Source organism: Cryptomeria japonica, chromosome 1 (assembly GCF_030272615.1).
Source record: "Cryptomeria japonica chromosome 1, Sugi_1.0, whole genome shotgun sequence".
NCBI lineage: Eukaryota > Viridiplantae > Streptophyta > Pinopsida > Cupressales > Cupressaceae > Cryptomeria > Cryptomeria japonica.
The window spans coordinates 422,148,364-422,162,132 of NC_081405.1; the positions used below are offsets into that span (position 1 = coordinate 422,148,364).

Genomic DNA, 13,769 nt, shown 5'->3' on the forward strand with positions numbered 1-13,769 from the left:
TTAGGGGTTGCTAGAGATTTCAAGTTTCGCAAGGAGTGTTCCTATATTCTTGGTGAGCTCAATTCTCAATTTCAATGGGTTTCATCGATAGTTTCTATTTATAGTAAATGCTTGCATGGCACCAGTCTTTCTAGGTTTTTATGGGTTTGTACTCTTTGGTCCTTAGAGAACACTACTATTTATAGTAAGTGCCTGCATGGCACTAATCTTTTTGGTTTTTTTGGGTTTGTTCTCTTTGGTCCTCAAAGAACATTGCTAAAAATAGTAAGTTCTTGCATAGCGCTAATCTTTCTGGGTTTCTTGAGGTTTATTCTCTTTGGTCCTCAAAGGATAATAATATTTATACTAAGTGCTTGCATGGGGCTAATCATTCTAAGTTTTTTGGGGTTTGTTCTCTTTGGTTCTCGAAGAATTTTGCTATTTATAGTAAGTTTTTGCAAGACATTGATCTTTATGGGTTTTTTTGGGTTTGTTCTCTTTGGTCCCTAAGGAACACTACTTTTATAGTAAGTGCCACTTTCAGGGTTTTTCTAAGTTTGTTCTCTTTGGTCCTCGAAGAAAACTGTTATTTATAATAAAAGCTCGTGTCAGCATCAATTGTCACCTTACAGATTCAATTGGTTTTAGCAATGTTACTATTTTGGGATACTTGGTGATTACTTTAATAATCTTGATGACTTATGGTCCTCGAAGAACACTGCTATTTATAGTATGAACTCATGTAAGCATCAATTATATTCTGACAACCCAGTTGGTTTGGGCAGTGTTATTATTTTGGGACAATAAATGATTACATTGATAATGATATATTGACAACTCATGGTGTTTTGAGGTATTATTTAAATATCGTTAATGTATTAAAATTAAACTGTATATTTAACTTACCATTATTTAAATTTAATAAAGTAACTTTATATTGGTGCCTAGTGGGCTAAAGGTTTTGAAAATAATTAAGTGCTCTTTAGAAGTGGGGGCCAACATAGTGAAACATAAGGAGTTCATAAAGTTAAATTTAAAAGATTGCACAACCTTGATTAGGGCATTGAGCTTGGAGTTTATAAAAAGGGATTTTGGAGCTCATTTGCTCTATGCTGATGTTTATTATCTCTTGTCTAAACACCCTTGTCGTTCTACAGATTAGGCTTGGTCCATCTCAACCTTCTTGAGGATGAAAGATTGGCTCCAGTGGTGAAAGATCTACCCTGACTAATATTTAGTAGAGTCACTTAGATTCCGCATTGGAGATTAGCGATTGGATTTGGTAACTAGTGAAGACTTCTTTCAAAACAAAATTATATGATTAAGGTTTGGCAAGTTGTTTTTATTTGAACACCCTATTCTTCTTGGTATGAGAGTTCATCATGTGTTTTATCTTGGGTGTAAGGTTTTGATAATTGTATTGTGTGTTTAGAGGGATTCTAATAGTGAGCCATAGGCGATTTATTTTTCAATGAACATTTCGCCCTAGGTGTGTGGAGTGGTAACCCTAGGTGTGGAGTTCTGTTGTGACATAATCACACATCACCCATTGCAAATGGGAACCCCCCTTTTTTTTTGTTTTTTAAGGTTAGGCTTTTGGCGTCCTAGGGTTTTGTCTCATGTATCTAGCCTCTACGAATGAGTCAAGTTTGTCAAAATATGGAATCAGCAAAATCAGTAAGGAGAAGGGATGGTCAGAAGAGTGTTTTGATGTCGCAGATGTGCTTAGAAAGGCCGAAGGAGTAAAATCGCAATTTCTCGAGGTCAATTCTAAGAACTTGCTTTTTTAGGAAATTTGCTTTTTTTTTCTTTTTTCTAAATTTAGAATGTTTTGTTTTTGGCATTTTGAGGCCAATCCAAGAACCTTCTTTTTCGGCTTTGCTTTTTTCTAAAAATAGAAAGTTGCTTTTTCTTAAGTTGTTTTTGCTCTTTTGATCATGAATGGTTTCAAGTTCAGGACAAGTGTCAAGACAGAAGATGTAATGTCCCCTCTCTAGTTGACAGACAATTGAGCAAGATTGGCCTATCATTAGGGTTTCCATAGGCCAACGAAGTGGATAGGGAACCCATCCAGAGGTTTGTGGAGCTACGCAAGGGCTTTATAAGTTGTTTTGGGCAATTTGAAACAATCTCCTATTTTTTAGGAGGGGTTCCTAAATTTTAGGGATTTACTGGGAGTTGACCGAAACGCATCAGGAGACCTCAAGGATCATTCTAGAGGCTTGGGTCGTAGTTCCTATTTTTTAGGGAGAATCCCTATTTTTTAGTAAGGGACTGTCAGTTTGCTTGCTATATTTGGACATCACTAGGATGGCACATGCATCATCAGTTTTCAATTCAGAATGGCCAGGTGATGTGGTTTGAATAAAAATTAAATATTAAAGAATTGGCTTTAATATTTAATTAAAATAAAATAGTGATTAATAATGTCACTTTATAATAAATTATTAAAGTAATAAAAGGACCCCTTGCCCTAGTAAGATAAAGTTGTTTTAAAAAGGGGGCCATTGAGGGGTATTAACACATAAAAAAATGAATTATTAAATACATTATGAGCCCAATTTTCAATGCACATCTTGAGGAGACATTATTTTATTAAAATTTGGGTAAATAAAAAGGTGGAGAAGAATAAAGTTATTAAACTTTATTAAAATAAAGTATTGAAACCCTAAAGCTACGATTAGGGTTTGGATTCAATAAAAACACATGAGGAGGCTTCATTTTGGCATACAATCATAATTCATTTTTACAACTGCAAATTGGATTTGAGCTCTGGAGAAGAGTTTCAGCAGCAAAACAGACTTTTGGGAACAAAAACTCCCTGGAGATTGGAAGGTTGGACGAAACCCCAACATTCCTTAAAGAGGTAATAAATTCATTCAAAATTAATTTTGGGGATTATTTGTAGTGATATGAACAGTGTTGTGAACAGTGACGTGAACAGTGCTTCTACAATGACGTGAAGAGTGCTTGCAGCAAATTAGATTTGTTTGAGCAAGGGTTTGTTAGTATTTTCATTGCTAAGTTGTGCTAGGGTTCGGAGGAGATTTGGAGAGTTTGGCATTACCAAATTTGTAATCAGCATTGTGTTTCAGACCTTCCACTTATCTACAGAAATCTCAGACTTGTTGGAGTCCAGATTTGAGTTTGTTTCATCATCATATGGTCTTCTACATTGCTCATCTAATTGCCATTGGAGTTATGCATCATCCAGGTATGTTGTAGTTGTTGAACACTCAAATACTTAGGGTTTGTACTTGCTGTTACAGTCTGATAAATACCCGATTTATTTGTAATCATACCTCATATTTCACCAATAAAGGGTTCCTTTGGTATTGTTAAGTTGTTTGTTATGTTCTCTCTTATTTGGTACATGTAATTGCAACACAATCAATCCAAAATTCAAACAACAAACTGTAATGTCCCCTTTTGGGAGGACACTAAATTTTGCCCAATAAACTTGTAGAATTATTGCAGGTTGTCTCTTTTCAGTCTGTAGTGCTAATTTGGACAGATTTAGTTTGATGTTGTTTCCGTCTTTAAATGGACAGGTCTGTTGTTTATATCAATCTGATCTACTGCCTATACTCAGATATATATGTGTGTGTGTATGTATGAGAAACCTTTCTATTCCATCAAGTCTGATTCTCTGGTTATTGATTTAATATTTCCTCTTCTTTTCCTTCAATGCCTGATTTATTACTGTTCGCAGATTTGTATTTGTGTTCTAATCTCTTTGATAAATGTTCATATCATTCTTCCAGATTTTCTTATAATTCTGACTTAGGTCTGCTCCTAAATCTGCTTCTAATACTTCATATATTTTTTTCTATTCCATGGATCCCTACTTCTCAAATGAAAACTTCTCCACTTTATATCCTCCATTGTGAGGGAGAGTCACACCTCTTCATCATGTATGCCCTTTGGCAAGAGACACACCCTTTAAAAGTGTGTGACTCTTTATTATTTATGTCCTTTGAAAGGGACACAACCTTTCACAATCAGTTCTGCCCTTCTTATTTAAACCAGATCTGCACCTTTGATTCCCAAAATTCTACCCCTTCTCAAATGAGGTTCTCCTCTCCCTACCATAAATTATGTTCGAGGGAGTCACAACTTTTCCTTCCATGTCTTTTGACCATTCATTAACTTAATTAAATTTTAATTATATTTAACCATAATATTTTATATTTTAATTTAAATTTTATGTTTATTCTTTTGTATTTTAATATTACTATCATTATTTATTTTTAAATTATATTTCAAAGCGGGGACATTACACAAACTCAGAAATTCATTTCAAACCCAGAAAAATCAGAATTCAGAGGTTTGCATGCCAAGTGTTTGACAAAATGCCAAACCATCAAAACTGAAAATTTAAGGCAAAACAAGCAAGGGTTATTTCAGAAGAATTCATCCACAATGCACCAATTGTGAACAAGTTTTCGAATCCAGAAGATACATTCCTAAAATAAAAAAACTAAGTTGAAGATCTGGAAGAAATGGCTAAGTCTGAAGCCAAAATCAAGAAGTTCCTTGTTCAAATCATGCAGGTCGCCTCAGCCATAGAAGTGAAAGAGAAGAGTTTCAAAAACTTTGGCAAAGTGTTGAAGAAAAGCAAAAGTCAAACCAAAGGGATATTTTGCCTAAGGGATAAAGAATCAAAGCGAAAAAGAAATAAAGCACAAAAAAAAAGAGACAATAGAAACGAATTCGGTGAGGTGGAACAAAAGCAAAGCACATGGAAATTCGCCCAAGTCATGCTTGGAAATTTGAAGGAAAGAGAAAAAAAAACAATTGGAACAAAAGCTGGAATTCACCTAAGCATTGAGAAGAGTTGAAAAAGGAAATAAAGCGGGAAGAATTCACCAAAAATAAGGAAGCTTCTAGAATGAATCAAAGAGGAAAAATTGCAACAAGTTTTAAAACATAAAATACAAAATAAACACAAGGAGAGTTCGATTCAAGGCCTAAAACTTGACCACATTCATTGCCTTTAAAATTCATTAAAGCAAAAAAAAAACAATGCAAGGCAGACTTCAAACTTCCTATACGACATCAGCCTTCGCAATTCACCATTCACAATTTTCCTTTCATCCTTATGAAATTTGAACTCTCTCAGGCATCCTTCCCAAAATTCTAGGCAAATTTAAAGTGTATTTGTAGGTTCACAACAAATTCCAAGGAAGAATTCAAGCTTCCAAATAAAAATCAGAAGCTTTTCTTTGAGGATTTCTTCAATTCTTGCAAGTCTGAAGCTTGGTCAAGGCAGAATTCTCAGATTTTGAACTCCAAATTTCCTTCTCCCTTTCTGAAATTCTGATTATCAGACTTCTGTATGGTTTTTCTGCAACATTTTTTTGAATTTCATTAGAAGAACAAGGTTGCTTTTTTGTGTTTTTTTTTCAATCTTGGAAGCAGAATTTTTTTTTAAATCAGACTTTGTTTTACCAATTTCAGAATTTTCCTAGTCTGATTTTATAGCTTCTAGAATCTTTTCCAAGTCTGATTTTCATTCCTAAAAGTGCGAATCAGACTTAATTTCACAATTTCAAGAATTTTCGAAATCTGATTTTGGTTTTCAGAATGTTTCAAAGTTTGAATTTCATTCCTGAGGTTCATAATCAGACTCAATTCCGTAATTTACAAAAAACTTGTAACTCTGACTTTTCGTTTTTCAGACTTTACTTAGTTTGATTTTGGGTCTGATATTCAAGAATTTGATCAGAAAATCAGAGTTATCTTTTGAAATTTGTCATATAACATCATGCCTATTTCCCTAACTTAGGAATTTTTCATATTTTTCAGATATATGGATGTCAGCTCAAGAAAGAGACTTCGAGAAAAGGTGAAGATAAAACAAGGGAACCAGTTGGAAAGATGATTCCACAACGCATGGAAAGACAACATTCACGCTTCAAGGTGGAACCCAAGGACGAAAGGAATAAAGGAGGACTTACACTTCATCAAGACATTCAAAAAAGATCAAGTCATACAAGGATGAAAGGTCCTACATCGACCTTGGATTTCTTTTGGAAATCTAAAATCAAAGTCAGACATGTCCAGGTGCAATGAACCAAACTCAACAAGCGGCTCCTATTTTCTCATTGGTTATCCAAAGTGTTGTAATTTTCCCATTGGCCGTAAGGAGTTTTTTACAATTAACCCTAATTAGGGTTTTATTTGTTAATCTTGGCCATCGATCTTGGATCAATCTGGGTCGTTGCTTTGTAATGGGGTGCCTATATAAACCCTCCTCTCATTTGTAAAGGGAGAGGATTATAAGAAGTCTCCTCTCATTTGTAAAGGGAGACAATTCTAAGAAGTTGTTGTAGTGATACTTCTTAAGTGCTAAGACATAATTCATTGTTCATATGTTGGTGAATTTTGTCTACTTTTGAAAGTTAGCATGGTTTCTTGGCTCTCAATAGAATAGATTTTATTTTCAAGTTGTTAGATTGAATGAAGGATTTGATGGAATTGTTCTATGTGGAATAATGTGTTCATACGTTTGATAATTGGATGATTTTCAATTATTGTGCAAAGTTAGCCTGAACCAATAAAGAAAACTTCTATTGCTTTATTCATTGTTCAAAATGTTCATGAATATGAGTGATATGAAAATCTTTTGATTTCCTTAGAAGATTGCACCGTTCTTCTGTAGTTGTTGAATTTGGCGAAGCAAGAATTGGTTTTGGATTCCACTTTTGCAATTTCCGTCTCCAGAGTTCATAGGATTAGCTTAAGATTAAAAGTAGCTTCCTAAACCCTCATCCTTTTGCCTTGTTTTCTCACTCTTAGTAGAAGTACGATTGAAAAGCACTCATTGAAAATCATTCCAAAAAAGAAGAAAGTCACAAGCGTCAACAATTAGAAGAATCCTTTGATCGATTCACTCCTCGAACAATTGTGTAAGTCCCCCTTGAGATTACCAACATATCACAACAAACCAACTAAGACTATCTGCATGAATCTGGAACCTTGGAGTCGTCTTTGTGATCACACGTTCCATCTGTTTAGCACAATAAAGATTTTGCTAAGTTACCGAATCGTGGGAAAATAAGGCCAATTCCGGGTACGAAACGTCCTGGAATCGGAAGCGGCTTGGAATCAGTGGAAAAATGGCCAGGATTCATTCACTCTGTTTTGCTCACTTCCCAACCTCTGAAAACCTAAACAAAAAAAAAATTACTACCAAAAATAATAAACACGGATTCCAAACTCGACTTTGAGGGCATTACGGCGACGATTTCCATATGCTGGCTCCAACTCAACGCCCGCAGATATCTGCGTCCAAACTATTTACTCTGCCTGAACAAAAATGTTTTCAACGAATATAGTTTGTCCGAATGGTAATAACCATGATGGAATCCATGGATGCTGTCGCAAACCTTCATGGATTAGTAGTTTACATTATCTTAACATATTTTCCCGTAAACTATATATTAAGATAATGTTTTAGACGAATATATTTTCTTAGTAGTTTATGATAATTAATATTTTAAGGTTTGCATATATATACATGTATTAATATAGTCCCATAAACTATATATTAAGATAATGTTTTTGAAAATATATGCTGTCGTAAACCTTCATCGTTATACATTATCATAATATATTGTCCCGTAAACTATATATTAGTACTTATATAATTAGATTACAAATTTAAAATAATATAAATTTTATAAGATATATTTAATATTAATTTGTAATTAATATATCTAATTTTTAATAATGAAATATATAAAATAGTTTATTTTAAAATTATTATACATTATATTAGTATATTGTTCGTAAAAACTATATCTTAATAGTTATATAAATATAATATTAAATTTATAAAGTATATATTTAATATTAATATATAATTAATATATGTAATTTTTAATATATATAAATATTTTTTTAATTTATAATTAATATATTTAAATTTTAATATACATATTTATGATATTTATATGTTTTTTATACTAACGTACCCAAAACATACTCAGCTCCCTCAATTTTTTTTTGTCGTACCTGCGTACCGTACCCATGTACCCGATTCCGATTCCGATTCCGATTCGGTAACTTAGAGATTTTGATCAAGAGAGAATAGGATATCTCTAGGTATTTTTTTCTGAGTTCCACTTGCATAAAAAACACACCAAGTTCTTAATAATCTACATACAGATTTATGTACCTCATTATCAGTGTGTGGGCATCCATCACCTAGCTCTCTATTTTGGTTAATGCTGGAATATTTACAAGAGATTGGAGGCAGTTTCAAGTTAGAAGCTTCTGCTGTAGCATTGTGGGATTCTTCCCTCCATAGGCATGAATTTAGAGGGACAGGTTGTGACCCTAAACTGATGATCTTGCTGCTGTTCATTCCCTCAAGTTCTAGTGCACTGAGAAGAGGACAAATTGAGGGTGATTTGGTACTGCTCGTGGACACTTTCATTGGACGAGTTGAAGAATGGAGAGTTTGTAGCAACCAATCTTATCTACATTAAGTCTCCCATGTTCATTTCAAGTGCTGTTTGGAATTTCTGAGTAATACAGTTTGCAGAGATATATTTGAATTGAGTCTTCTAAACAAGCATTGTGGCTCACTGATATTTTCCTTCTGCTGTTTATGTTTCTGAACATTGGCATCTCACTTTCAGACTGGTGCTTGCTAAGGAAAGGTCAGCTGGTTATTTCATCGCCCTTGTAATCTTTAAAGTTTAATCAGTTATGTAGTAAAGGATATTAATTTTTCAGTTTGGGTACAAATGATAATTTTTTTTATTCAGTCAATAAACGTTGTTCTACTTTTCTGAGCAAAGAAGATTATTTTCACACATATCGCATGCTTCATAAATGTGAGTTTCAAATATATAGCCAAACTGAAAATAAAAACTACAGCAGAAACATCATAGTATCTTAATGCATGCAAACTGTTTGAAAATATGCCTGAATATTAAACCATTGAAAGTGAAAGGGAAAGTGCAAAAGTTGGTTGCCCACTAGGGTGGCTTTTTACAGAGACACAACAAATAATGTGGACAAACCCCTTGTGGATAAAAACTCTACCATAATTGTGAGTCACATTCACTTAAGTACTCTAAATGGATTGAATACAAAAGGTTGCATCCTATAGGTCATCTAAGAGCTCTCCCAAACTGTAATGTCCCCCACTGCCTACTGTTCAATTTAATATTAATTTTCTAGCCTTATTTTATTCCTGGATGCTAGAGCAAATTAAATAAGGGAAGAAGTCGTTAATTAAATATGAAAAGAGCCTATGGGTATAAACTTATATCTAATTTCATATTTAATTAATGGTGGGCCCACTTAATATTAATATGGGGCGATAATTGACTTAGGCAATATTTTTCCTAACACCAAGTGAGAACATTAAATTTAATATATGAACATTTTGAAGGATATGCAATACAAAGGAATTTGGTCGGGAAGTGGAATCGATAATTTTTTATTACTATTGAGTCGATGGAGGTAGAAAGCGATTTAATTTTGTGGCTTGACGAACATGCAATGAGGAGACTTGTGTAAAGCGAATACATAAGGAAATTTCGGGTTATTTTGGGCATTATTCACGACCATATTTTTTGATAAAGTCTTCGTTCAACGCCTGCAGCTTAGACGAACCCTAAGCGCTTCCTGGACGCAAACCTAGAGCATACTGGAGTGACTCTTCTCCAAATCGCGCCGAATCTGAGATTCTCTCTCTCAATAACCTTGTGGTGGCATTATTCCAGTTCGGGGTGGCTTCAAATCTTCCATAGTAACAAAACATGGGTGTGAAGAGAGGCAAACTTCACCAGGTGACCCCTTTGCATCACGCACAGAGCTTACACCAGTCTAAATACAACAAGTAGGACGAATAATGGAGGTGGTTGGCAGCATATGAAAGCCATGGCTCAAGGAAAGAGTTCCTTCTAACCTGCGTGGGTTTCTAGCAGCCCGTATTCCATTGCTAACTCCATTTTTGGAGATGCGGGTATCAAAGTGGATGAATACTTGAAGATTTGAACCTCCAGTAGCTGTGCACATAATTGCAGAAGCTGGAATACATTTGTAAGTGTGTGGAGATTAGGAGTAGCTTATACAAACCACCATTAAGTGCTTCATGCGTAGTGTCGATGCTGGGAGCAATTCTGTGCATTCATTCCATGTTTTGAGCGATTACCAGGTCTGCAATATGTTTTAAAAAAAAATGATTTGTAATATCTGAATCAGTAATGAAGTGGTAAGAAGTCTAGTTGAAGTACTCTTGTTTCCAGTGCTTTGTTGCAAGTATTTCTTGTTTGTGTATTTTCTACTTCCTGGATGCAATCTGAAAATCAACATTCATCCAACAAATGCTTATTTGATTACATAAACTTGCAAACAAGAATCAAAACAAACTCAGTAAATTGGCTGCATCAAACAGTCAATTCCAACCATTAGACAGTAAGGTCACTGCACCCAAATATAACAGTAATCAGAAATCGGGCTTATTTGAGAGGTATGCTAAGTGTTTGACATAATGCCTTTCAGCCAAAACTGAAAAACTTCAGGTCAGAATTAGTAAGGGTCTTTACACAAACGATTGAAGACTCCAAAAATCAATTTGCAAACTCTCAATGAACTGCCTTACCACAATAAAATCAAAATATGAGAACAATACTCACAAACAGCTCCAAATGCAGAAGATACAAGACTATAAGTTCCATCAATGCTTAAATCAAGCTTACACTACAGATATATAAAGTTTCAAATCCTTAAGAAACAGACAAAGGCATATGTGACCTTTGATTTCCCCTTTGGAAATGGAAGAGACAGTGTGTAACCTTTCAACTCCATTTTGTGACTTTTCACCTCTTCTACATGGAAAAGACAAAGTTGGGTGTTCCTCTCCTTTCGGAAAGAGACAAAACTAGGAAAAGGCAAAGAGGCAAAGTGGGGCATCCACTTCTCTTGGATTCTCTTCTTGTCCTTCATCTAATAAATTTTGCATACAGGCTCAAAATGACATGCTGTTTTTTAAACTTGCATAAATTTTCAAGAGGAATCCAAATATACATACATACTAAAGTTTTGAATCCATGAAATACAAAACCAGATCCATTTTTCAGGTCAATACTGCTTTTTTTTTTTTCAGCCTTTCCTTGATACGTTTTTTGGGCAGGGACACCAAAGTGAATGCACATTAATTTAGGTGAAAAAATAAAAGAAACTCAATCAAAACAAATAAAGTAAATATGAACATCTTTATGAGTAAAATTTATCTTTCTAATCATACAAAAACGTCAAGATCACCTTACATGCCATGTATTATATCCTAACATATTGGCAGAGATTTCCTGATCCTTTGCATTGATTCGATGAATATATCCTGTCAAAAAATCATAAAGAATAAAGAACAAAATCAAAATAAGAATTCCTATGCCAAATGTCTTTACAATGAAAATGATTAAAAAACATCTAGATCTACAATTGCCCATACCCACTCACATATTTATTACAACACTAATTACCCATCAATAATTTAGAAAAATTATTGAAACACAAAATTATAACATTAAACCTCAGTTCTACAAAGATACAATTCCCTTTAAGATTAAAAGTCTCAACACATGACAGGAACAAATAGTTGACTCCAACAAAGGTCCATCCAGGTCATTATTTGAAATTTGTCCTTTCTGACCTTAAAGTTTAGGTAACATGCAGATCCAATCCTAGAGATTCAAAAACAGTTGCTAACCCTTGTTCTTTTCCATTCAAAATCATTTTATACGATGCAGATTTATAGCATTAGTCAATCATCTTATACTTGGAAAATGCTCTCATTATATAATAAACACCTAACGAAAAATAATAATTTGAACAACCAATTATACAGATTCACCCATGAACAAGAGAACGATAATTGAAAACCAAATCAAAGATGTATTTTTTATTCAGATCTATCCCTGAATGATTCAATTAGAAACAACCATAGAGCTAAACAACAACCTTCCATTTTGAGGAATACTGAAATAAATAGATAAATACATACGTTGTGGGGCTTTCACAGAATGAAAATGTAGAGCATTCTAGGGCTTCAATTATCTTAATGCATTCACCATCCAAGCTGTTCATTAAGCTGCAAAGAGGTAGCTACTGAAGCAGATGTCTGTAATCATGTGTCTCCTTGGCCCTTTGTTGGTGTTTTTGAAGATTTTATAACATAAACATAGTAATTTTTAACATAAATACATATATACATACATGAAAGTGCAGAGTATTTTAGGGTTTCAAGTTTGTTAGTGCATTCGCTATCCAAGCTGTTCATAAAGCTGTAGCTACTAACGCATATGCCTGTAATCATGTGTCTCCTTGGCCAGTGGCATTTTAGAAGATTTTTTTAACATAAACATATTTAATTTTAACATACATACAATACTCAATCCAGACAGGCATTGTAGGTAGCATTCACAAGAACACTAAAGTCTCTACTGAAGTCTCAAATAGAGCAATCCTAATTATTTCCGATACCAACTTTGATGCCATTCCAAACAGAAGTAGATTTAACCAAGAAATTAGCAACCTAATTTCCTTTCCTTCTAGTATAGTTCAACTTGACAACATAGAAACCACGAATGAGGATGTTAATGTCTTTCTAACATTCTTCAATTGTCACTGTTGGGAGTGAGAGGAAGACTTCATTTTGAAGTGATCAATCAAGATTTGAAATGCCATACATACATATATACAGTCATACATACACATATATTTGTGTGTACATGTGTGTATATACACATGTATGTATATAAAAATGTGTATATATACACATGTTTGTATGTATATATGTGTATATACAGGTTCTTTAAGTTAAATTTTGCTGCTGCTTCAAGAGGAAATGCGAGCTTGGCAAAGGTAGGTGTGGTGCTCATAAATGAGGAAGGGTTTCTTGTTCACGGGCTATCTCTTTTTCTGGGTTGTTACACTAATAATGGGGTTGAGTGGGAAGTAGTTGTACAAGAATCTCACTACTTTCCTCACTTGGCTGCAAGAAAGATCCCTGACTGATCTGAAGCAGTTTGTTTGATTTGGTTTTACCAAATTATCTCTGTCCGGCGTATAGGTGACCGATTCATGTTTGTTTGTTTGTTTTGGTTTAGAGTCTTTCTTTTTGCTTGAGATGTGCAATAAATGAAAATGCTAGGAAGAATACTTCTAAGAAAACTAGTAAACATACATCTCATAATAAGGACAATTGATATGTATTTAACTGGAATAGTAACTGATGTACATACCAATTACACTCTAAAACCTGAAATCAGACTGATACAGCGAATGATATCCTTTTTCCAGCTCAAAAACATAAAGGCAAAGACTGATCCCCGATTGAATTTGATACTCCTGCTCTTGTATGAGTTATACCAGCTTCCTCTCTAGCTGTAACCCTACGTCACACCTTAGGGTTTGATACCCAATACCCTTAAACTATACAAACAAGGGTCTGAATGCTGCAAATGCCTCCTTTGCTGATGCCGATCTGCTGATGGAATTCAGAAGGTCTGAAATAATGAAATTCCCTTCTAAAAACCCTCACGCCTTGCTGGAAAAACGTGGCTTCTTACTGGAATACTACGGCTACTGTTGGTAGACCAATTTTAATGTGATTTGCCTTCACAAAACTCCAATCTGCAATCTGAAAACAAAGTTTTTACCCTCCGCCAATCTGAAATCAATTAACCTGCACTGAATTCAAACCCCTTTGTGGATAATTTCTGAACTGTGAATTGCAAACAAAGCTAAGTAAGCTGGGGTTTCGTTCA

General features: G+C 34.3%; 1 protein-coding gene across 8 annotated transcripts in view; it reads right to left on the reverse strand.

Moving 5' to 3' along the window:
* The window catches only part of LOC131065276 (uncharacterized), a 263,489-nt gene that overhangs the window by 209,738 nt on the left and 39,982 nt on the right, over positions 1–13,769 (reverse strand). For all 8 annotated transcript variants that reach the window (XR_009111403.2, XR_009111404.2, XR_009111398.2 and 5 more), the window contains exon 2: positions 11,271–11,341. Coding sequence is in view for 5 of the 8 variants with exons in the window: in XM_057999751.2 (XP_057855734.1) it covers positions 11,271–11,341 (71 nt within the window). In the remaining 3 variants the exon portion in view is untranslated. The remainder of the gene's footprint in view (positions 1–11,270; positions 11,342–13,769) is intronic.